The sequence below is a fragment of the Drosophila teissieri genome, chromosome 2L (genome assembly GCF_016746235.2).
Source record: "Drosophila teissieri strain GT53w chromosome 2L, Prin_Dtei_1.1, whole genome shotgun sequence".
Classification (NCBI taxonomy): Eukaryota; Metazoa; Arthropoda; class Insecta; order Diptera; family Drosophilidae; genus Drosophila; species Drosophila teissieri.
In genome coordinates, this window is record NC_053029.1 from 4,534,468 (window position 1) to 4,557,418 (window position 22,951).

The 22,951-nt window shown below is 40.9% G+C and overlaps 5 protein-coding genes and 1 non-coding gene across 6 annotated transcripts in view; 4 read left to right on the plus strand and 2 right to left on the minus strand.

Moving 5' to 3' along the window:
- LOC122616590 overlaps positions 1-22,951 on the minus strand; it is a 37,870-nt gene that overhangs the window by 3,585 nt on the left and 11,334 nt on the right. The window lies entirely within an intron of this gene.
- Positions 334-1,022, plus strand: LOC122616606 (C-type lectin 37Da-like). The gene is made up of 2 exons (XM_043792132.1): positions 334-440; positions 507-1,022. Exons 1-2 carry the CDS (start codon positions 353-355, stop codon positions 950-952), a joined length of 534 nt encoding a protein of 177 aa, XP_043648067.1. The 5' UTR covers positions 334-352; the 3' UTR covers positions 953-1,022.
- Positions 2,822-3,484, plus strand: LOC122616598 (C-type lectin 37Da-like). Its single transcript, XM_043792120.1, has 2 exons — positions 2,822-2,926; positions 2,993-3,484. Exons 1-2 carry the CDS (start codon positions 2,839-2,841, stop codon positions 3,436-3,438), a joined length of 534 nt encoding a protein of 177 aa, XP_043648055.1. The 5' UTR covers positions 2,822-2,838; the 3' UTR covers positions 3,439-3,484.
- Positions 4,375-5,023, plus strand: LOC122616616 (C-type lectin 37Da-like). The gene is made up of 2 exons (XM_043792145.1): positions 4,375-4,465; positions 4,532-5,023. The coding sequence occupies exons 1-2, from the start codon at positions 4,378-4,380 to the stop codon at positions 4,975-4,977; spliced, it is 534 nt and encodes a 177-aa protein (XP_043648080.1). The 5' UTR covers positions 4,375-4,377; the 3' UTR covers positions 4,978-5,023.
- LOC122616623 (C-type lectin 37Da-like) lies at positions 7,699-8,584 on the plus strand. Its single transcript, XM_043792156.1, has 2 exons — positions 7,699-7,789; positions 7,856-8,584. Exons 1-2 carry the CDS (start codon positions 7,702-7,704, stop codon positions 8,299-8,301), a joined length of 534 nt encoding a protein of 177 aa, XP_043648091.1. The 5' UTR covers positions 7,699-7,701; the 3' UTR covers positions 8,302-8,584.
- On the minus strand, positions 13,825-13,896 carry Trnaw-cca. Its single transcript has one exon. It is a non-coding gene; the product is annotated as a tRNA-Trp (tRNA).

Consider the following 22,951-nt stretch of genomic DNA (forward strand, 5'->3'; position numbering starts at 1 on the left):
GCGGCAGCTTTACGCTGCTCCACGGGACGTGGCACCACAGTTGGCGGATTCTTGTGTGTTGCAGACAAATTTAGCACTCTTAAAAAGCTTCTTGAATAAGTTTGTATATTATAACATATATATTGAACTGAAATGTGAACCTGTTTGTTTACCGATCGATATTATTAAATAAATACTAATTTCAGTGATAAAATTGTATGTATAATGCTCAAGCGGGGTTCAACGTCTTATCATTTAATCCCTTATCATTGAGCTTATCTTTTTAGTACTGACTGTATATGCTTGCTTAAGTGCTACCGAGAAATCTTTATAAAATGTCACTGTTCCACAATACTCTAAACAGTCTTGAAAAATGTTTTCAAAGTTAACTGCACTCAGTGCCTTCCTGGCAATAATTTCTCTGTCTGCGGCCTACCAAATATCGACCAGTGTTATTGATGGTGCGTCTTAAACTTTATTTGCCTATTGTTTGTTTTAAAGAGTTAATTTCTGTGTGTTCCATTTAGGTGTGGCAGCATTTCTGAATACACCCACAGATCCATTTGTCAAGATCGGAGAAAGTTATTACTTTGTTGAAAGTAAGCGTAAATCAAACTTGTATGGTGCCTTCGAGGCTTGTCGTCAAATGAACGCTGACTTGGTCGCATTTGAAGACTTGAAGGAACTGAAACTGGTTCATCAATACCTTGTTGATAAGAAAGTTGATATGTTTTATTGGACTGCTGGCACCGACTTGGACAAGAAGGACTATTTTGTTTGGTTTTCTACTGGTCAGCCCGTGTCTACGGATTTGTTTCGTAAAGGGGAGCCGAATAATGCTGGAGGGAATGAGCGCTGCGTTGAATACAAATCCGATGAGAGATTGGGACTGAATGACCGGAGCTGCACCGACTCGATGCGTTATATTTGCAAGGCACCGCAGCCGAAAACCGTTTCATTTATTGTGTGGTAAATAAACGCTATAAAAAAGGAAGTGTTACATATTTCTAGTTTAAGAATAAAACCAACTGTTAAGCTCACAACCTCACTGACCTATTCTTTGCGACTACTTGCCACATCTCCGCGCATTTGACGAGCAAACTGCGGCAGCTTTATGCTGCTCCACTGGACGTGGCTAACTGCCCATGAAAGTGTTGGTCACGAACAAATTGGCCATACAACATTGACGTGACTGCCATTCAAGCCAGCTGTGAGCTGATGTTGCAAATGGCCAATGAAATGAACGGGACTCCACTTGTGGCAGCTAAATAACCGAATAAAAATAGAGCCTTAAAGATGTATTGCTCTTGAAATTCTATTAAATTGATATGATGAGAAATAAAACTTCAAAGCTTTATACTCAGCTATTTCTCGTTCTTCAGTTGATAGAATTTCACTGATTGATGAAAGGAAATTGAAAGTGCAACAAAATAAATGGCAAGGCATTATTGATTTCCAAGGACAGCCTTTGAAATATTCTCCATCACGCGCCAGCACCTCTTTCCTTCTGGGAATGCCATCCCCAACCCATTAGGACGCCATAAATCCATCCACATTTCTTGGCGCATTCTTGAGCCCCGCCTCAAACTTTTTAATTGTTTTCAGCGCTTTTCCGGCTAGCCCTGCTCTAGGCAGCATTCCCGTGGGGAAATAACTTGGTAAATTTTTAACATTTCGTTGAAATGAGTAAATTAAGGTACCTCGCACCCACACAAACACACACTAGTACTTATTTCGTCCGTGAAGTTGCCTTTGCCCGCAGCTTCCCCTTTCGGCGGTATCCTTGGATTTTCAACAAGTTGCACGCTCAATAATTCAGAAGGACACTGTAGCCTGTTGCCTTTGTGTGGGGATGTGGGTGTGTGTGGGTGTGTGGGTGTGTGGGTGTGTGGGTGTGTGGGTGTGTGGGTGTATGGGTGTATGGCCAATGGCCATTATACATTGTCATTGGCAGCTAGTTGGTCAGCTCCTGGTCCTGCAGCTTTGCCCTTCCCCTTGGAGACACCATCCAACAATTGTTCGTTTTGTATTGACAGTCGCGCAATTGCGGAGCTCCGCTCTGCTACATTTTTCTATCTAAGCTGTTCTTTCCTTCCACAGGATTTTTTTGTATTTTTGTTTTACACAGCGTTATGTGTGTCCTGCCAACGCTTTTGTGTCCTGCCAAGGACAGCGGCAGTCAGTCAGGGAGCGAAATGATTATTGCAAAACTTTTCGTCTAACTCTCGTGTTTCACCTCAAGCTCCTGCACCTTGGCATTTTTCGGTTTGGTTTTTCATTTTCCATTTTTCATTTTCCATTGCCATTGCCATTGCCATTTCCATTTGCCGCCTTTCCATCGTCCAAGTTGGCGGGCAAATAAGAAAGTTTTAATGGCTATTATACATTGGCCATAATTCGTGTCCAACTTCCGTGCAAATAATGAGGCAAAAAATGTAAAACACAATTTGCAGTCTAAGCAGTTTGGAGTGATTTTTAATGGCCCCACAGTTGGCGGATTCTTTTCCCGGGCAATTATATTTGATTTCCCCTAATGGCTGCAAAATTTGTCTCCTATACTTTAGCACACTTGAAAAGCTTCTTGAATAAGTTTGTATATTATAACGTATATATTAAACTGAAATGTGAACCTGTTTGTTTACCGATCGATAATATTATTAAATAAATATTATTTATTAAATTCTTAGAATAAGAATTTCATTGATTAAATTGTATGTACATATAGTACACAAGAAGTGTTGAAATTGAATCCCTTATCATGTACCTTATCATTATAGTACTGAAAGTATCTGTTTAAGTACCACCGGGAAATCTTTATAAAATGGCACTGTTCCACAATACTCTGAACAGTCTTGTAAAATGTTACCAAAGTTAACTGCACTCAGTGCCTTCCTGGCAATAATTTCTCTGTCTGCGGCCTACCAAATATCGACCAGTGTTATTGATGGTGCGTCTTAAGATTTATTTGCCAATTGATTGCTTTAAAGAGTTAATTTGTGTGTGTTTCAATTAGGTGTGGCAGCATATCTGAATACACCCACAGATCCATTCGTCAAGATCGGAGATAGTTATTACTTTATTGAAAGTAAGCGTGATATAAACTGGTATGGTGCCTTCGAGGCTTGTCGTCAAATGAACGCTGACTTGGTCGCATTTGAAGACTGGAAGGAACAGAAACTGGTATCTCAATACCTTGATGATAAGAAAGATAATAAATTTTATTGGACTGCTGGCACCGACTTGGCCAAGCAGGACTATTTTGTTTGGTTTTCTACTGGTCAGCCCGTGGCTACGGATTTGTGGATGAAAGGAGAGCCAAATAATTTTGGAGGAATTGAGCACTGCGTTGAATTAAAATCCGATGGGGGAAGGGGACTGAATGACAGATCCTGCACCGACACGAACGGCTATATTTGCAAGGCACCGCAGCCGAAAACAGTTTCATTTATTGTGTGGTAAACCACTTGAAATTCTTTAAATAAAAATTGCAACTATCCAAAAGAAACTCATCGTTAAAGGATATTTTGTTCGTGCCCGAGAAATCGAAGTTATTAAATACTTCTAATAAGTTGCAGCTGAATGGAGGGAATTTTGGACAAAAAAGTTCAAAATCTCTCTACAAATAAGAAGATTCCTTGGACACCAATGACATAATCGAATTTACTACTGTATTAAATATACAGGTATGTCAGAACTACTTAAATGGTTGCTGAAAATCCAATTAATTCCAATTTCACTCCCTGCTATTGTTATAATAATTTCAATAAAATCGAAAGCACACTTTTAAAATGTATATATTGTAGAAATGGAGAACAATGCGTTGTGCTAAAAACGTGTTTTGTATGCAATTCTATTTTAGCCAAACATTCAGGTGCCTCCAGGTGTTTTAAATGTTTGATGTGGCTTTTTTTTGGTGGCAGCACTGTTTGTTTACCGTTCGATAATATTACTTATTAGATATTTGTAAAATCCCAAATGAGAAGACTTTACTCGTTGAGTTTTTGTAAGAAACTAATTTTATTTGGAAATATCTTCGGTTTAAATAGGTGACATGAGAATCGCATCTTAGAGTAAATGGCCTACGCAGAGGCCTAAGTAGGCCTAAGTAGTATATTACATGTTTTTGAGCACTGCACCCTTAGATAACAAAATCCTAAATATAAATTATCGCTCTCGATTCATTTGCATAAGATATGAACGGAGCCCAAAATTGTAAGTCTTTAAATATATTCGTGTTCATGTGTGAACATATTAATGTACTTAGTACACGAGCAGTGTTAAAGTTAAATCCCTTATCATGTACCTTATCTTTATAGTACTGAAAGTATCTGTTTAAGTACTATCGAGAAATTATTATAAAATGGCACTGTTCCACAATACTCTAAACAGTCTTGAAAAATGATTTCAAAGTTAACTACACTGAGTGCCTTCCTGGCAATAATTTCTCTGTCTGCGGCCTACCAAATATCGACCAGTGTTATTGATGGTGCGTCTTAAACTTTATTTGCCAATTGATTGCTTTAAAGAGTTAATTTCTGTGTGTTTCAATTAGGTGTGGCAGTATCTCTGAATAAACCCACAAATCCATTCGTCAAGATCGGAGAAAGTTATTACGTTGTTGAAAATAAGCGTGAATTAAACTGGTATGATGCCTTCGAGGCTTGTCGTCAAATAAACGCTGACTTGGTCGCATTTGAAGACTTGAAGGAACAGAAACTGGTATCTCAATACCTTGATGATAAGAACATTATACAAAATTTTTGGACTGCTGGCACCGACTTGGCCAAGCAGGACTATTTTGTTTGGTTTTCTACTGGTCAGCCCGTGGCTACGGATTTGTGGATGAAAGGAGAGCCAAATAATTTTGGAGGAATTGAGCACTGCGTTGAATTAAAATCCGATGGGGGAAGGGGACTGAATGACAGATCCTGCACCGACACGAACGGCTATATTTGCAAGGCACCGCAGCCGAAAACAGTTTCATTTATTGTGTGGTAAACCACTTGAAATTCTTTAAATAAAAATTGCAACTATCCAAAAGAAACTCGTCCTTAAAAGATAATGTGTTCGTGCCCGAGAAATCGAAGTTATTAAATACTTCTAATAAGTTGCAGCTTCCGTTTGCCACACAATGGCCCATGTACAAATGCTCTCCAGATCCTGCTGCTCCAAAAGAAGACAAAGTGTTGAAGTTCCCGTGGAGTTCTGTTGATGGATTAGCACACTTGGGGATGGGTCCTGCTGCCAGCCAAGGATAATTGCCTTGTGGGTGGGTGTGCGTGGGCCGAAATGAATGGAATGAGAGAGGGGCAAACAATATACGTAGAACACATTAACAATATCCGTTCGATGAACGTGTGTATCAACGCCATATCGATGTCAAAGCGGGCGAATTTCGGGGGGAGTGATGGATATGGAATAGGATGGAAAATGAGCGGAAAATGGGGGCTCAAGCTGCCGACCAACCAGGCAGACAACAACAAGAACAATGTGTTGCTTGTTGCGCCTTGTTGTTGCTGCATGATGAATGATTGTGGCTGGGCCATTGGCAAAATGGACAGCGAACAACGGACAAACATGCTGACAGGCGGCCTCGGCTTGTATTTGAGTACACGGTGCGTATGCGTAATGCGTGAAAGGAGTGGGCTGGCGAGAGCACAAGGGGAAAATAATAATTCATCATGCCCGGGGCAAGTCTGCCCTATATATGCATATGTACACATATATACACATGCTATGTACATATGTATAGAAGTGTATCTGCCTTATTTTGGGACTTTCGTATTTTTACATTTGGCAAATGAAATTGACGGCAAATCAATTGAAATTGTGTACAAATATATAAGCTTATACAAGAATGCCTTTGTCAGACTTTGGGCCACCTCGATTTGACTTCAACGCCAGTTCAGACAAAAATGAAATCATTCATGTGCATTGAGGCGTACGCCATAAATACAGAAGCCAGTGTTTAAATAGAATCAGCTGAAAAGAACAGTCAGAATTGCTCAATTTGTTCATGTGAAGTGAAAATCCAGTTATGATTATATAAAGGCTCAAATATTTAAACTCTTTTAGGGTACTCTAAATATAATACGACATTTTCATAGATAGAACAGTTCGATTAAGGATTTATTTCTTTCGAAGCAACATAATTCACTTAAAAAACAAGGGTAAGTCCCTTTTCGTCTCTGCTCAACTGGAATGGCTGGAGATTTACTGATGAAATTGATTTCGTGCCATTGATTTCTTAACACCCAATAAGTCCCTACTTAAATGTCCATCATTGTCATCAGGAAGTTTCGTTGAGCAACCCAAGAGCACATATATATACAAAAGAGACCACATATAACAACCTAAGCGGCTTAAAGGAGCATTAGGCAAATGAAAATACTCAACGGCAAAAATGTGTGGCCTTCTTTCGATTCGATTTGCTGTCCTTCAACTTGGCCTCTATTTGATATATTTTTTAATTAGCTAAAATGCACACTAAGCTGTGGAATTCTACATTTCCACAGCTTAAACTGCGAGTGAAGGCTTTAAAATAGAGAAAGAACAAATGGAAAGTGGTTTCTGCGAGTCTGGCTGCCTTATTAGCGTCTGCTTTGTCTTTTCCAAAGGCACCAAACAATGCCACACAGTCGCCCCAAATAATGAGAATTATGGCATTCCACAGCCGCGCCTACAGAAAGTCCTGCCCTCCACCTCCACCTCCGCTGCTCCAGTCCTCCTCCGAACTCCTGCCCCTGAAACGCAGCCGTGCGCCATTTAACAAACATTCCGTTAATCTGCTACACTTGGCAGCGCCATGGCCACGAGCCCGCCTCCCACATCCGCTCCTTTATCCTGATCCTGCGCCTGTACTTGTGCCTCCTCCGGTTCGGCCAGCTTGGCTTTTTAGCCGACAGAAAGAATGGAGGGAATTTTGGACAAAAAAGTTCAAAATCTCTCTACAAATAAGAAGATTCCTTGGACACCAATGACATAATCGAATTTACTACTGTATTAAATATACAGGTATGTCAGAACTACTTAAATGTTTGCTGAAAATCCAATTAATTCCAATTTCACTCCCTGCTATTGTTAAATCGAAAGCACACTTTTAAAATGTATATATTGTAGAAATGGAGAACAATGCGTTGTGCTAAAAACGTGTTTTGTATGCAATTCTATTTTAGCCAAACATTCAGGTGCCTCCAGGTGTTTTAAATGTTTGATGTGGCTTTTTTTTGGTGGCAGCACTGTTCGTTTACCGTTCGATAATATTACTTATTAGATATTTGTAAAATCCCAAATGAGAAGACTTTACCCGTTGAGTTTTTGTAAGAAACTAATTTTATTTGGAAATATCTTCGGTTTAAATAGGTGACATGAGAATCGCATCTTAGAGTAAATGGCCTACGCAGAGGCCTAAGTAGGCCTAAGTAGTAGTTTACATGTTTTTGAGCACTGCACCCATGTCGCCTTAGATAACAAAATCCTAAATATAAATTATCGCTCTCGATTCATTTACATAAGATATGAACGGGGCCCAAAATTGTAAGTCTTTAAATATATTCGTGTTCATGTGTGAACATATTAATGTACTTAGTACACGAGCAGTGTTAAAGTTAAATCCCTTATCATGTACCTTATCTTTATAGTACTGAAAGTATCTGTTTAAGTACTATCGAGAAATTATTATAAAATGGCACTGTTCCACAATACTCTAAACAGTCTTGAAAAATGATTTCAAAGTTAACTACAATGAGTGCCTTCCTGGCAATAATTTCTCTGTCTGCGGCCTACCAAATATCGACCAGTGTTATTGATGGTGCGTTTTAAACTTTATTTGCCAATTGTTTGCTTTAAAGAGTTAATTTCTGTGTGTTTGAATTAGGTGTGGCAGTATCTCTGAATAAACCCACAAATCCATTCGTCAAGATCGGAGAAAGTTATTACGTTGTTGAAAATAAGCGTGAATTAAACTGGTATGATGCCTTCGAGGCTTGTCGTCAAATGAACGCTGACTTGGTCGCATTTGAAGACTTGAAGGAACAGAAACTGGTATCTCAATACCTTGTTGGTAAGAACATTATACAAAATTTTTGGACTGCTGGCACCGACTTGGCCAAGCAGGACTATTTTGTTTGGTTTTCTACTGGTCAGCCCGTGGCCACGGATTTGTGGATTAAAGGGGAGCCAAATAATGCTGGAGGAAATGAGCACTGCGTTGAATTCCAATCCAATGTGGGATTGGGACTGAATGACAAACCCTGCACCGTCGCGAGGGGCTATATATGCAAGGCACCGCAGCCGAAAACAGTTGCATTTACCGTGTGGTAAACCACTTGAAATTCTTTAAATAAAAATTGCAACTATCCAAAAGAAACTCATCGTTAAAGGATATTTTGTTCGTGCCCGAGAAATCGAAGTTATTAAATACTTCTAATAAGTTGCAGCTGAATGGAGGGAATTTTGGACAAAAAAGTTCAAAATCTCTCTACAAATAAGAAGATTCCTTGGACACCAATGACATAATCGAATTTACTACTGTATTAAATATACAGGTATGCCAGAACTACTTAAATGGTTGCTGAAAATCCAATTAATTCCAATTTCACTCCCTGCTATTGTTATAATAATTTCAATAAAATCGAAAGCACACTTTTAAAATTTATATATTGTAGAACTGGAAAACAATGAGTTGTGCTAAAAACGTGTTTTGTATGCAATTCTATTTTAGCCAAACATTCAGGTGCCTCCAGGTGTTTTAAATGTTTGATGTGGCTTTTTTTTTGGTGGCAGCACTGGTGTAGTGTGTGTGTTGTGGGTGTGTTACCTCATGCAGTAGAGCTCGGCGATGTTGTCCTCGTTGTTACTGCTTATTGTTGTGCTTTTATTGTTATGGCCATGTTTTTTTCCCAGTCCCGCGCCTGCTCTTTTCTGTTTGCTGTTTCATTTGGCGGCATTGTTGCGTCTACCAAACCCCTGGCCCAGCCACCCCCCCTCGCCCACATTAATGTATATGGGTGTGTGTGTGTGTGTGAGTTGCCTTTGTCTTTAGTGCTAAGCGTTTTACGTTTATGATCCCAACTCAGGCCCAGACACACAGAAACCGAAACCGAAAACAGACAGACGGACGGAGCCCTGAATTCCTGTCCTGACCCCGCCCACGGGCTTATGTGGCGCTTACAAATGACTTTTGAATTGCATTCCGGTTATTGCCACTCATTCGAGCGCAAATTATGCACTTAAGGTCCTTTTCTGACACCCACGCCCTCAATCGTCCTGGGGAAAAAGGAAAAATTCGATTGCTTTTCCCCTTAAATGTGTCACGTTTTGAGTTTGTTCTACTTCTAATATTTGCTCAAATATTTACCAGGATTACGTGCCTGGCCTTGGCAAAAGATGTCCTGGCCTGAAAACCAGCGATAAGATCGTTGGGTTCCCTAAGCTGCTCCCGTATCCCCATCTACTGCTCCATTTTCGATGTTAATAATTTACTGTCAACTTGTATATTTATTGCTTAATCACTCGGAAGACCACAGATAATGCGGCAAAATGTGTGTGGTTGCTGGTGGCCTCTCCATAAATCAAACTTGTTCGCCAAATGTAGTCAATTTGTAGTCAAAAGTCAGAGGTAATAAAAGCAGTGATGTCCCTAATTGAAAATATTGCAAGTATTATACTCTATATATTTCTATATTTAATATTTAATTTTAAAATTTAATTCTGAATATTCCCTATGCCTTTAAAAGCCTGTTACAAAAATGTGTTTTTTATTATTAATCAATATTTACATTATAATTTTTGGCCGTGTAGAATATCTCTTGAGCACACACAAAACCTATTTCGCCCATTGCAATCAATGGGGATTAGGACGAATTAAAGTCAGAGAAATTGAACCAGAAAGCAAAGGGAGAGGAATTTCAACATATAATTACATTTATGCCCATTTTGTCGGATAATCGCTCACTAAATGAATATCATTTTAAATGAAGGTACGTGTAAATTTATTTAAAGTCTACTGGAAATTAAAGACCCAAACTAAAGATTAACATAGCTTAGGCTTATACTTTAAAAGTACGTGCAATGCTCTTTAGCTATTAAATTAAGTTAGATTAGTTTCAAATGGCCCTATTTTTAATATGGTCCAAAGGACATAAAACAGCTTTCCTTTTTAGTGTCCGCCAAGCCAATGATTATCCTAGGCAACCCATAAAAAGTGCCATTAGACGTCTTCTATGGTAAACCACTTTGGCAGCTGGCTTTGGCCAAAAGCCGGCAAAGTAGTTAAATTAACAACTAATTTAAAACAGTTTTTATGTGGCAGTCGCACAAATGGCTCGCCTCCTCCGCTGCTCGGCGCACAAATAGCCATGTCACTGGCTGTCCAAGGACTCACTTTTGTGCCACTTTGGGTGGTGGTAGTGGTGGTGGTGCTGGGGGTGGTGCTGTTGGTGTTGGTCGCCTGTCATGCGAGTGGACAGCGATGTCTAGACAAATTTATAACGACTGTTGTTATCCTGTTGGCGGCATTCGGCGATGGCAGCATTCCGCAGCGGACATTTAATTTTGACACCAAGATTGACAAATGCTGGCGGGGTTTTGGGTCAGCTGCCAGGGCCATCAGATGCCGCTTGGTGTGTCATTTGTGTCAGTGAAGTCAAGTGTCAATTAAATGCCCTGTGGGCCACACTTTATTTTGCTACCACTACGACCGCCACATGGCGTATACGTAATTTACTTCACCGCATTCCGCCACAACAAATGACATTAAGAGGAAAGCCCTCTTCAGTGCTCCTTTCCTGCAAGCTGACACTTGACTTGTGCTTCCTGTTTGTTTTTGTTCGCATATGTACCATCTGTATCCTTTACAGCGGCGTTAAAGTGCCAAGCAAAGAAGTATAATGAAAGCGCCACAAAGTATGCAACAGAAACACGCATACATGCACGGGAAATAAACGTCGCTTGAGTTAACAATTACTGACACCATTAAAGTTGCCTGCCACGCCCACCGCCCACACAAGAACGCCCAGCGCCCTCAAGCTTTTTGTTTCGCAACGGCTGTGTTTATACACAAAAAACGCAATACTGCATTACGTTAAAGTAGTTGGCAAAAAATGGGATTGCACTGAAGAAAGGAAGCAAATTATGTATGTTTATTATAGCTCTACCTTCATTTTGGATTTTAAACGACACATTTTTTAATGTGATTTTCAATCCCCAAGTAATCCCGTTTATATACATTTTTCAGTTTCCGAAAATAGTTACAACTATTTGAATCATCTTCTTTTTCTCGCAGTGCAGTCTTCTTGCAGCTTCATCTCCATTATCCTCAGCTCGCCTCATTTTTGCGCCTTGCTTTTGTCTTTGAGGGTCGATGCATGTGTGTGGGTGTGCTAGCGGGGGTGTCACTGTACAGTGCACACAGTACAACTTGCTACGTGCCCGGCTCAGTGTTTGTATGCTTGTGACATGTGCCTGGCACAGATTGCGCATTGTCTGCAGCAGGCAACTCACATTTTCTGTGGTCCTGCAACTTTTTGTCCTGCAGCCCAACGACAACGAGGCTGCAACGAGCATTTTATGCAAACGACGGCAAACTTTTGCCACAATTGAGCAAATTGCTGTCCGGAAATGTGCTTTGATTCAATAGCCATGGGCCAGGACACAAGGCACAGGACGCGTCCGAAACTTTTGGCCCACCAAGTAATTTAGAAGTCCATTCGCCCCCGAAGTTGCAGCGGCCGCCCCCCAAAAGTGTATTTATCATAATGCCAATGGCTCTCGCCACTCCAAACTGCAACATTGCCAAGATGAATGGGGAGGGGGCTGCAGCTGGCGCCATTAACCCATTAAAAGCCCACAACAAGGACCGCATCACGTAGTTGCCGGGCATCGTACACCGAAAGGAAGTTTTGTACCATCTGAGGTTTTACTTTTACAATTTATGCGTGCTGACTTGTTAATAAGGCCAATTGACTTACAGCAAAAGGAGTTTGTTCCATAAAATGAAAATAAATGTAAATTTTATTTGAATATTGCCTCCATTTTTCGCGCAGTGTAGCAGACTGCATCAGGTATCCGGATGGATCTCGAGCGCCGCAAACACAGCACGTAGCCACTTCTGTTGAGCACGGCCAACCCGACAGATTCGAAAGGGTTGAGGTGGAGCAGGGGCTACAGGGGGTTGCAGGACTCAAAGTGGGTTGAAGGGGAAGAAGAGCAGTTATGTTCGGTCGAGCACACCCACACACAGACACACTCACGCACACACAGGCAGTAGCAGGTATTGCATTGTGGCCATTAAATCAGAGTTAACAACTGCCTGTTCCCCTGCGCACAATGGGCCAAATAAAATAGAGATAAATTCTGCTTTTATAGGAGATAAAGTATGGTTATCAAGTTGTTACAAAGTCTCCAAAAATAGCCACTTATTATATTTAAAAGATACTTTAAGCATATCAAAAATATGTATTCAAGCAACACTTCCACCATTTTTAAAATAGTTAAGCGTGTATAAATACAAATGGTTAAAGGACAACAACTGGTTATACTTTCCATTCATTGTAAGCAGGGTGAATGTAATATAAAACATATTGTATCCCTTCAAATACTGCACAAGTCAAGCTGAGGAAACCCCTCCGGCTGGCAATGCTTTCAAGGATCCGCCAGGTCAGCTTCACTTCCCCACTGTATGCCATTCACCTGACCTGTTTGCATTGGCCCCGCGCTCCTGGAGCAGCTGCATCCGCCAGCCTGCAGCAGTTGAAATCACGACGACGAAAAAAGATTAAACTGCGGCAACAACTTTGGCTTTATTTGCAAAAAAGTGCAGCAGCAAGGTGGGTGGTTGGTTGGCTGGCCAAAAAACAATTATTTGTTTAAACGGGGAAGGGGGAAAGTGTGTAGTGTATATTTATTCTAAGGCCAGAGGCACCAGGCCACGCCCACGCCAACGCCCATTCACAAGGACGAAAGGCATGGGCGTGGATGGGGGCGAGAGGGAGGTAAGAACAGTGACAGGCGAAATAAATTGAGGGAGGTAAACGCCAGCAGACGCCACCTAGCGGACGGTGTCAGCGAAACGGCAACATATGCGGGGGCCACCTGTTGTTGTAGTTATTCCTGCAATCGCTGCTCCCCTCTCACACTATTTCCGTCCCTGTCTGCCACTGCCTTTCATTTCGTCCCGCAGTTTTATTTCATTTCACTTTTCCATTCGCTTTGTTGGTTCTCCTACCACCCTTCGCCTTGATTTTCCCATTTTCCCAGCATTTTTCTAGCATTTTCCCCTATTTTCCCAGCAGTTTCATCTCTTTTATTTCGTGCTGAGTTGTTTTACGTTTTGTAATTGAATACTTTAAGTGATTTCTGCTTTGACTTTTCGCTGGTTAATTGACAAAAAAACAAAACTAGTCTTAGCAAGGGCGCATCAACTTATTTTAGCTTTGAAAAGCGTCACTTAGGCGAATTGAAAAGATTTATTTGCAAATTAAATGAAAAGGTTTCTTAACCGATTCAGAGAGATCATTTCGACCCAGTGAGTTGTAAATAGATGAGTAATTGGTGACATTGGTTTGATTTGTTCGTGTGCTGGCAGCGTAAGCTAAAACGAATTCCCAGTAATCGGACAAAGTTAATGAAACAAATTCCTGGTAAATTAGAAAAGTCCTTGAATGGTTTAATTTGTAATTGGCTCAGTGGGTAGTTATCTTCTAGTGATTTATAAGGTACAATAATGAAAAAAATCATATCGGGATCAGTTTCCTTTTAATGTTGTTAACTATACTATTCCTATGTTCCATTGCACACAGTTTAAAAGGAATAAATAACGTTTTGGAAAACAAAAAAGTTCTGAACTGACCCCGACGTGATTTGAACACGCAACCTTCCGATCTGGAGTCGGACGCGCTACCGTTGCGCCACGGAGTCTACGTGAAAAACGCTACCCGAAACAGGAATATAATGCTCTATTGCTGATACTCGCGTGCCTAAAAATAATACCCTACTAAATAAAGTGTACCGACTTTTCCGTCGTTGTTGTTGTTGGTATTGCCGTCGACGTCATTGCGTCCATTCACTTTTACTGCCCCCCAATTGCAGCCCGCCTTCAAATTAGTTTGCCTCGTTAAATTAGTTGCTTTCGGCTTTGTGTTTGCCTTCAGCCAATATAATACCATTGTGGGAGAATATATATAGAATGCATATGATGCTCTATTACATGTTTCATTTACTAAAAAAATATATAATTTTTTCTTCTTCACTTCACTATATTGATAAACAGAAAATCATAAATATAAATGCGATTAACTTAGATTAGATAAGCCATGGCGCCGACTGCGCTGCCAGTGCTACTGCAGCAGAATTATCAGCTTAGCCAACTTTTAGCATAATAAAAACTGGTTTTGCTAAGTGAAAAACTGCAGTTAGATCACTGGTAACTTGTTTGGAGCAGCAATAAAGCAATAGCTAGCCGAAATCAATTGGCGAAATTCTACAATGACTCAATCAAAGTACAGTAAAGTCACAATAATATTTGTTTTAATATATACATTATCTTAAGAGATAACTTTTACCTCAAATTTCATAAGGAAATAAATAGCTGATGATAATTGAACTGCTGGACTATACTAGCAACTGATTAATTAGAACAAAATATCTTCTAATGAAATTGCTATTTATTAATTCATATTCCTAATTATAGAACAGATGCACTAATTCATTATTATGTAGGCTATAGTTTCATAACGTAGGCTTTGGGTAAGTTGGTAAATGTTTCTTGCATCTGACCAATCACCATGAGTAAGCATGCTGAGAATACATATACATCCAGTGTTCAAGCACATTCAATATCATCTCTTTAAAGACTCCACACTTTCGTGCCGCACACTTCGAGCTCTTCAATATTTAATTTACTCGCCAACTGCCGAAAAGCATAAACATGAAAAGCTGATTGAGATCTCCAGCACGCCGAGTATATGAAATACCAGAAACCACCTGAATTCATGGGAACTGGGCTCCTATTTATAGGTTCTTGATTAGTTCGCCCCGAACTTTCCGCTGCGCACTTGAATATATTCGCTATTATGGTATTCAAGCGCAAATCCCCTGGGGAGCCACACGAGTCCGTCGTACTAGACCCCTCCAGACCCACACAGACCCGAAACATACTCCTAAAGAGCCCTACTGACCCCCGACCTCTGCCCTCACGCACACACAGAAAACCATTCATGCTTATGGAGCACACTAATAAATACTCAACAGTTGCACATTTGAAATTTTCTGTGGAAAATGAGCGGCAAAAAGAGACTGGCGAAAAGTGAAACTAAATAAAAAGCGAGATATTCGTTTGGCCTTCAGTTGCTTAGTTGTCAGTTTTTAAATACCCTGGTATCCTAAAATATAATACTCTAATAATAGTAATACAAATTTTAATTGTTTCTGCAAATCAGCAATACATTCTGGTAGCAAAGCTAATGACTTTGCTGACCTCAAAACTTGTTTAATAAACAATTTATTTTATATTATTTAAAGGATATTTCCCTCTTCGATTCCATATTTTGTACCCAGTCTTTTAGGTTTTTTTTCAATTCGGGCGCGTGCTTTTCCTTTTCGTCCTTTCAAAACGCTGTTTGTAATTGTGTGGTGCAGTGTGTGCGCGTGTGTGAGTGAGCCATTCGTGTGCCCCTCCGCAATCCTGATTGTTTGTATGTGAGAAGCGCATGGAATTGCCAGCCAGGCGCTCAGATAACGGCGTAGGCGTCCTGGCAGCTCCACGTGGAGCAGGCCATCCTGGCGCAATGTGCAAATGTGGCGAGTAAAACGAGGAGTGGGAGTGGGAGTAGGGATGGCTGAGAGAGCACTCATTAATAAGTGAGCAGCACAAAGAGAGACGCAAAACAGGACGAACAGGAGCAGGAATCATGGAAGAACACAAAAACACACGCACACAAACACATCAGCTCACATAAAATCTGAGAGTTAATGGCAGCCCGAGTTTTTTGCTTAGTTCAGTAGTCACTACTGGGAGTTCCTGCATAAGCTCTACCTAATTCGTTTAAGGACAACGCAAGTAGGTTTTGTTTTGCCACACCAAAATCTCAAACACCAAGTCGCACGGATCCTGTCTAGCATATCCTGGCTGCCAGAGAGTGGCAAACAAAAAAAATGGGAAAATGTGAATGGGCAACAAAGCAGGAAACATTTGTCCCAAGTCCTTTTTACCAAGAAGACTTAAATGAAGTTACGATTTAGTCAGCTTTTGGTTAGTTATCCCATATGCAAATGAATGATTTTATGGCACTGCAATGTCCTTGGCAAGAAAGGAGCGAAATGAAAAGCACTAAGAGTAACCGTAAAAATAGAGAATAATTTATTTAAGAAAATATAAATATCTGAGAGAAGATGCAATAAAAACGAACTATAATACTTAAAATAATTAACACTACGTTTGGGTGAATAAAACTGAATTAATGGCTCCGATGGCAACTTATGGGCGAGCAAGGTTGTCACAACTAGAGATAAGATATGGCTTTGAATATCTACAAATATCCGCATTGAGATAAACGCAGTATCTATGGGACAAGGTGTCTTTTATAGATGGTGAAATGTGTACCCACTCGTGTCTAAATAAATCATCGCTTTCTAGCCAATTTGTCTTTGATAATCCAAATCAATTTAGCAGCAGCCAAGTCAAGCACTCATAACTTTGCCCATCGGCAAGCTGAGAACTTTAGTTCAACTTGGTTAAGTGGCAGGAATATTTCCCAAGGTGCTTTTCCACTTTTCCAATTTCATCCTTCGCCTTCACTCGTTTACACCGCACATCCTCTGCATGTGTGGATGTGTCAACAGTTCTTTTTTAATTAACTTTACAGCATCGACGGCAGTTGCACAAACTTATTTAATTAAATTTCGCCATTGAAGCAGCTAATTAGATTTTTAAAATGCCACCATTGTGCTTGTTCTTCTCGTTGCTGTTGTTGTTGTTGTTGTTGTCGATTCTGTTCCTGCCGCCAATGGAAATGATGATGTTGTTATTTTGTTGGTGGCTCGTTGCTGCCTGTTTTTACTGCCCCGTGCCTAACATAATTTTTGGCGAGCTGTCCATAAAATAGTTACAATTATGTTTGCTCAGTTGGCTGCGGGCCGTGTTCGGTTCGGGTTCCCATTCAATTTTTTTCTTTCGCATTTTTGGTATTTCATCGAGGCCCAAGGACTCGCCGGATCCTAGCCAGCATAAATTTGCATAATTTTTGGGGCTCATTTCGGTGCGGCGGCTGCCGAAAATCGATACGAGAAATTTACAAGCGAATGGCAACAAATTAATATGATTAATTGGCACGTTGCTGGTGCGTGGCAACCACCGAAAAGGGGAAAATGAAATTAGGGTCTTCGACTAGGCGTCGAATTACCGTGCAACACATTTTAGTACCCTCCATTTTTATGAACTGAAATTTAGCAACTTTATATTACCATATCCAGTAAGTAATCATCTTTTAATCTATTGAAAAAGTGTTTTTTAAAGCTTTCTTGCTCAAGTAACGTGTGTTAATTATTTGAGATTTCGAAGCAGCTAATATACCCCACAGAATCCCCTCTGGTATTGTGGCCACTGGCATTGGGAGTTAGCCTGGCACTTGGGTCGTACCTAGCACCCGTCGCTCGCAGCTCACAAAATCAGAACGAAAAGCTGGCTGACAGCAGGGTTTTCCATTGGAGGTGGAGGTGGAGGTCAAAGGGCAGTGGGCGGGAGGTGGGGCGGCGTTTGAGGTTACGCGCGAACGCAAACTGGACAGAGGTGGGGCTACTGATTGACAGCACGTGTAAAAATTGATGTCGGAGGTCAGTTGGGCAGGGGTCACTCGGGTGTAGAGCCAATTTGATAAAAAGCGTGTGCACCCAAAAGGGATTTCATTCGTTCAGTTTAACTGGGTGTTAAATTGACCAACAACTGCGGGAATAGAAAAATATCGAATATCGCAAATATCTCACACCCATTTTAGAGCAGGTGTAAAATCAATTGAGAATATATAACTCAAACACAGCCTAATTGTTTAATTGAGTGATTTGACCATGAATGAACTCATGTGTATAATTACAAAGTATATTTGTAAGTATGTGATTGGAATGAAAATGCATCCTATTATTAAACAAGTGTTTCGGAAACAATCATAAACATATAAGCCACTTATATTTTAAAAGTTAGAGAATAAGAACTTGATAAAGAATATACTTGTGCTCAAATATATTTTTAAATTCCTTCTTTTCTGTTTAATCTGCTTATAGACATCTGTAAATTCTTTCGGAACTTTCGCTTCGTCTGCCTGAATTGTTTATTTTGGAAATAATTTTAAAACGAATCCGCAAGTTTCCAGGTGTCTGCTCATAAAAAGGTTTATGCGAAGAATACGTACGACGTTTTTGCAGCTATCCCAGAGTTTCTGCGAAAAACTCATTAAAAACAGTTTGCAAAGCCATTATTTAATTTGCTTCAGCGAATACGAAACCAGCAAAGTTGTCTTACTTTTTGGGTTCTCCGAAATGGCAAGAAAACTTTGAAGGCGGATCCCAATCGGCCATTTATCCCGAAAAGTTTCGAAACGAGTATTTTTGCATAACATTCGGAATTAATTCAAACCGAGCGCTCGGCATAGTGAACTCAATAATTGCGCTTGTTAAATATTTAAGAGCCAAATGCACACAACGGCCCGAGAACAGACAGGAGCAGCAACAGGCAGGCGGATACAGACAGGACTTTATATAAGCAAGGACGAGCGTGGCCAGGATGTTGGCTGGTTGGCTGTTTGGCTGGTTGGCAGGCGCAACTATAAAATTCATTGAGAGCAAAGTTAAGCGCAAACTAAAGCAACAAGTTATGCAATGCCACGGGGGAGGCAAAATGCGAAAATGGGGGCCGTGATGTCGTGCCGTGTAAGCGTCACTTAAAATGAACCGAAGCCGTTGCTAAAACGTGCTCCGTGCGCACTTGAAACAAGAACAGATTTAAGTGCACGCCCTACCACACCCACACACACACCCACAACCAAACACACACCCACATTTACGTACACGCTCACATTCAGCCAAGGCTGCTCCGATATTTTTGTCACTAAGCATTGGGACCTCCAGCTCCGATCCGCCTGCTGACAAACACTCGGGCGTATACGTAATCTGGCTGCGAGGGCGGGGCCAACGGGGCGTATACGTGCGCGTGCTTTAATGAATGTGCTACTGTATGTGCGATAAGAAGCCGTTCTGGATCTCTGGGTCTGGGTCTGGGTTGGGGTCTGGGTTTGGGTCTGGGTCTGGGTGCCCGATAATGATGAGTATCATTAACTGCCTGCTGTTGGCATTAAGTTGCCTGGCCCCATTGTCCTTAAATTCTCTTTACATTGTACCACACCACCGATCCCTTGTTGTGCACTTTAAGGCGATTTTCCCCACCGCCCTCAACCTTGACGGCCGCTTTTTGCAATTCTCGCAATTTTCCCTTTATGCCAGCCATTTTGTGACATTTCCCGTTTTGGATAAACGCATTTCGCGCAGCCTTCGTAGGCCAAATACAAAAAAAAATGTCATACGCAACCTTTGACACTTTTGCAATCAAGGCAGCCAAACGACCAGAAAATGCACCTGTGTGGGTGTCATTGTGGCAGGCGAAAACTAAAAAGGACTCTCACCTAAGCTTTGGGTTGCATAGATGCATTACGCTGAGCCCCTCCATCTGCAGCAGAAGTTCTTCTTCAGTGACAAAAGAAAACTTATTATGTACAAGTTTATAACATCATTTTGAGTCCAGATTGCTACTGACATAATTCTACTTTTTTGATATTATAATCTTCAGCACACTTCACACTATGAATGAGAATGGTATTTCCATCTGGCATCCAAAATGTTGGGGATTATTGTGGCGGACATATTTAAGTTAAACACAGCTGCAGAATAATTCCTTTGAAAACATGAACAAAATTTCAACGGAATTATAAATAATTGACAAGGCAAATAAATCAAAATATTATTATAAATTTAATACAATTTCATTTAGCAGCTCGGTAATTTATTTATTATTTTTTCTATACAGCTAGCTTAATTAATTTTTAATGTAAGCTCTCAGTAAATATTTTATATTTAGGCAGAACTATGCCATTTAGACTGCTTTTCGTTAAGCCAGAGGCAATTTGAGTACAACAATTGGAGAAATCAACCAGAAATGTGGTGGTGCAAATGGCGAGCAGTGGAAATAGACCAACTTTCAAACCGCATTTGTTGGCGTTGGCTTAACGCAGTTCTATCGATTTGCCATGTCAGTTATGCTGCAGTAACCCATACATAGAGCCTCACACACACACACACACACACACACACACACACAGATTCGCTGATTGCTTTGCCGCTTTTGGTCTGTTTTTTCAGGCTGCCTCTATTTTTTCCCATCATTTCCTTTCATGCTGCCACTCATTGATATATGTGAGCTATGTGTGTCCTGCGTTTGTGCCGAATATCAAGGCAGAAATTTCTGGCTCTGCGAGCTGCAACTGCACTTGCTTCGAAGAGTTTACACGGTTATCTGATAGCTTAATTTGATTTGCTGCTCACAGATACTCACTAGCACACAAAAGGACTTGCACTTGCACACAAACAATGCCGTTTCCTTTCCCTGTATCACTTTTCCTTCGTGTGGTTTCCACCCTCGATTGGCGTTGCCTTTGATTTCCATTTTCATTTCTCCGTGCAAGCATTTTCGGTGCAATTTTTCATAGCATACTTTTGGGAGTATCAAGTACTCGGTCCCTTGTTTGCATGCAAGTGTTTACAATTGATAAATGACCTGCTTTCTGGCAAATCATTGGCAAATGAATGCATTTGAATACACACTTCATGTTGCCAGGGGCTTACTTAAAACTACTTACATGTTTATCAGCAAACTAGCTTAGCCATAGCTTATAGCCGTTAGCATTGTTCACTTAATTGTATATGGTCAAGGACTAGTTTACCTGGATAAATTAAGATTTATAGTTTCTGAAATCGATTCAATTCCAAATAAGACTTAATTTCGAGTAACATAGAGTTGGTATATAGTTTATTATGCATTTATTTCGTGCCATTTTCTCGGGACCATGCCAGTTCGCAGCTTTAAATTAACATTTTTTAATTAAACACAGAGCAGAAGAGATTGGCAAGCAGTCAGCAGAACAGGCAGCAGAGTGCTGCACATGGCGTATGAGTGATGTGAGTTTGGGCCTCAGGTTGGATGTGGGCGTCCATCACCTGGCGCATTCGCTTCGCTGGAGGAAAATTATTTTCGGCTTTTAAGCGTGTATAAGATATGGCAGATGCTTTTTAAGATCCCCTTAAATATATTTCTCCTTATTGCCGGGCATAAATTATTGAAATGGCATTTCCATTTGTTGTTTCCAGCTGTCCTCTGGCACGTGTCCATAGCCCATTTACATGCCCTTCCGTCCGTCCGTCCGCTGCATGCAGGCACACATCCGGTCATGGACTCATACCCGTTTCCATTTCACGGCGATGGCTTTGGGTCCGCAGCCTTGGGCCACTGACCCACAATTGCAATTGCCGAGAAAAGATAATTGAGAGCTGGCGGAGGGTGATTAATTACATCTCCGAAATCTTCGAGAAAAACCATGTAAATGAAGGACGCTGCAGTTAAGGAGCGGCCATCGAAAATTAATAACTCAGAGCCGCAATTACAAGGACGAAGTTTAATGCTGCCCTTTGTTCCCTTTTGCAATATGCTCTAAATGTTTGAAATAAAATGTTTCAAATTCCAGCACCTAAATCGACATTTCGGTTATTTTCTCATTGCTTTATTTCTTGCAATTTTCATGTTTGCAAAGCAGCCTTTTCTCTGCCTCCTTTGAAGCGCGTTTTACATGCATGTGGCCCCCGAAAACGAGCGGAAATATGTGTATAAAATTGTATGTACATACAAAATAAACATTACTTATGCTCGACACGTTGCCGTTGCCGTTGCCCGTTGACGATGGGCTTTTGTCGCTGCAATCGAAGAGCTCGCCTGTTCGCCAGTTTCACCTGGTCGTGCGCATTTCCCTGCGTTTGTGTTATCGTTTACCTGTCTCTACAGGTGAGAGCCTGCGGGCGGGAAAGTCAGAGTCAGCGTCGATGGCGATAAAAGCACACACACACATACACAGAGGCACAACAACACATGCACATTGAAATTGTTTGGGTACTGGCATTGGCAATTTGCTATCACAGTGCGCTGTGGAAATCGCAAATTGAATACGAAATTGAACTTTCGCCTTTGGGAGATGGGGTCATCGGAAATTTGCCATAATTGCATTGAATGTCGATGACATTGAGCGCAGGAAACAGTTGCAGCAGCCTTGCCATGGAAAAATCTCAATAAAATAGAACGTAACACGGGGGGCCAACTGTGTTTGGTGACCAACAACTTATTTGTGGCAGTGTGGCGTGAAGGAATCCATTCTTATCGCCTCGCATCAGACACAATCAATAAACATGGCGTATACGCAGCGTGGCCTGCGAACAAACACGGCACACAATTCATAAATGCCACGCCTGGCTGGCTCACCTGGCCAGGTTGCTGAGCAGTTTTTTTAAAAACGGATCAATATTCCCCAGCAGCAGCACAGCCCTTGGCTAAGACGTTGACGTGGCAGCTGTGTGTCCTTGCAAGGACAATTGTGTCGCCACGTCCCGCCTCCTTGTCCCACATTTCTGTCCTGCGAATGTGTGAATTTGATTTTTTCTTACTGCTTTCTTTTTTTTCTCTTTTGGGTGCCAAGGCCCGACAAAGGACTCGGCTTTGACCCGGTCCCAGTTTTGGGATTCCACTCTCAAGTGGCAATTAGTGGGCCATGCCACGTGCCGCAAAATCAGCCAAAAATACTGATGGATACACTTGAAATATATTTATTTGCTACTTAATGCTGATTGCTTTGATTTTAATTTAATAATTATAATTATAGTTTTGAATGCC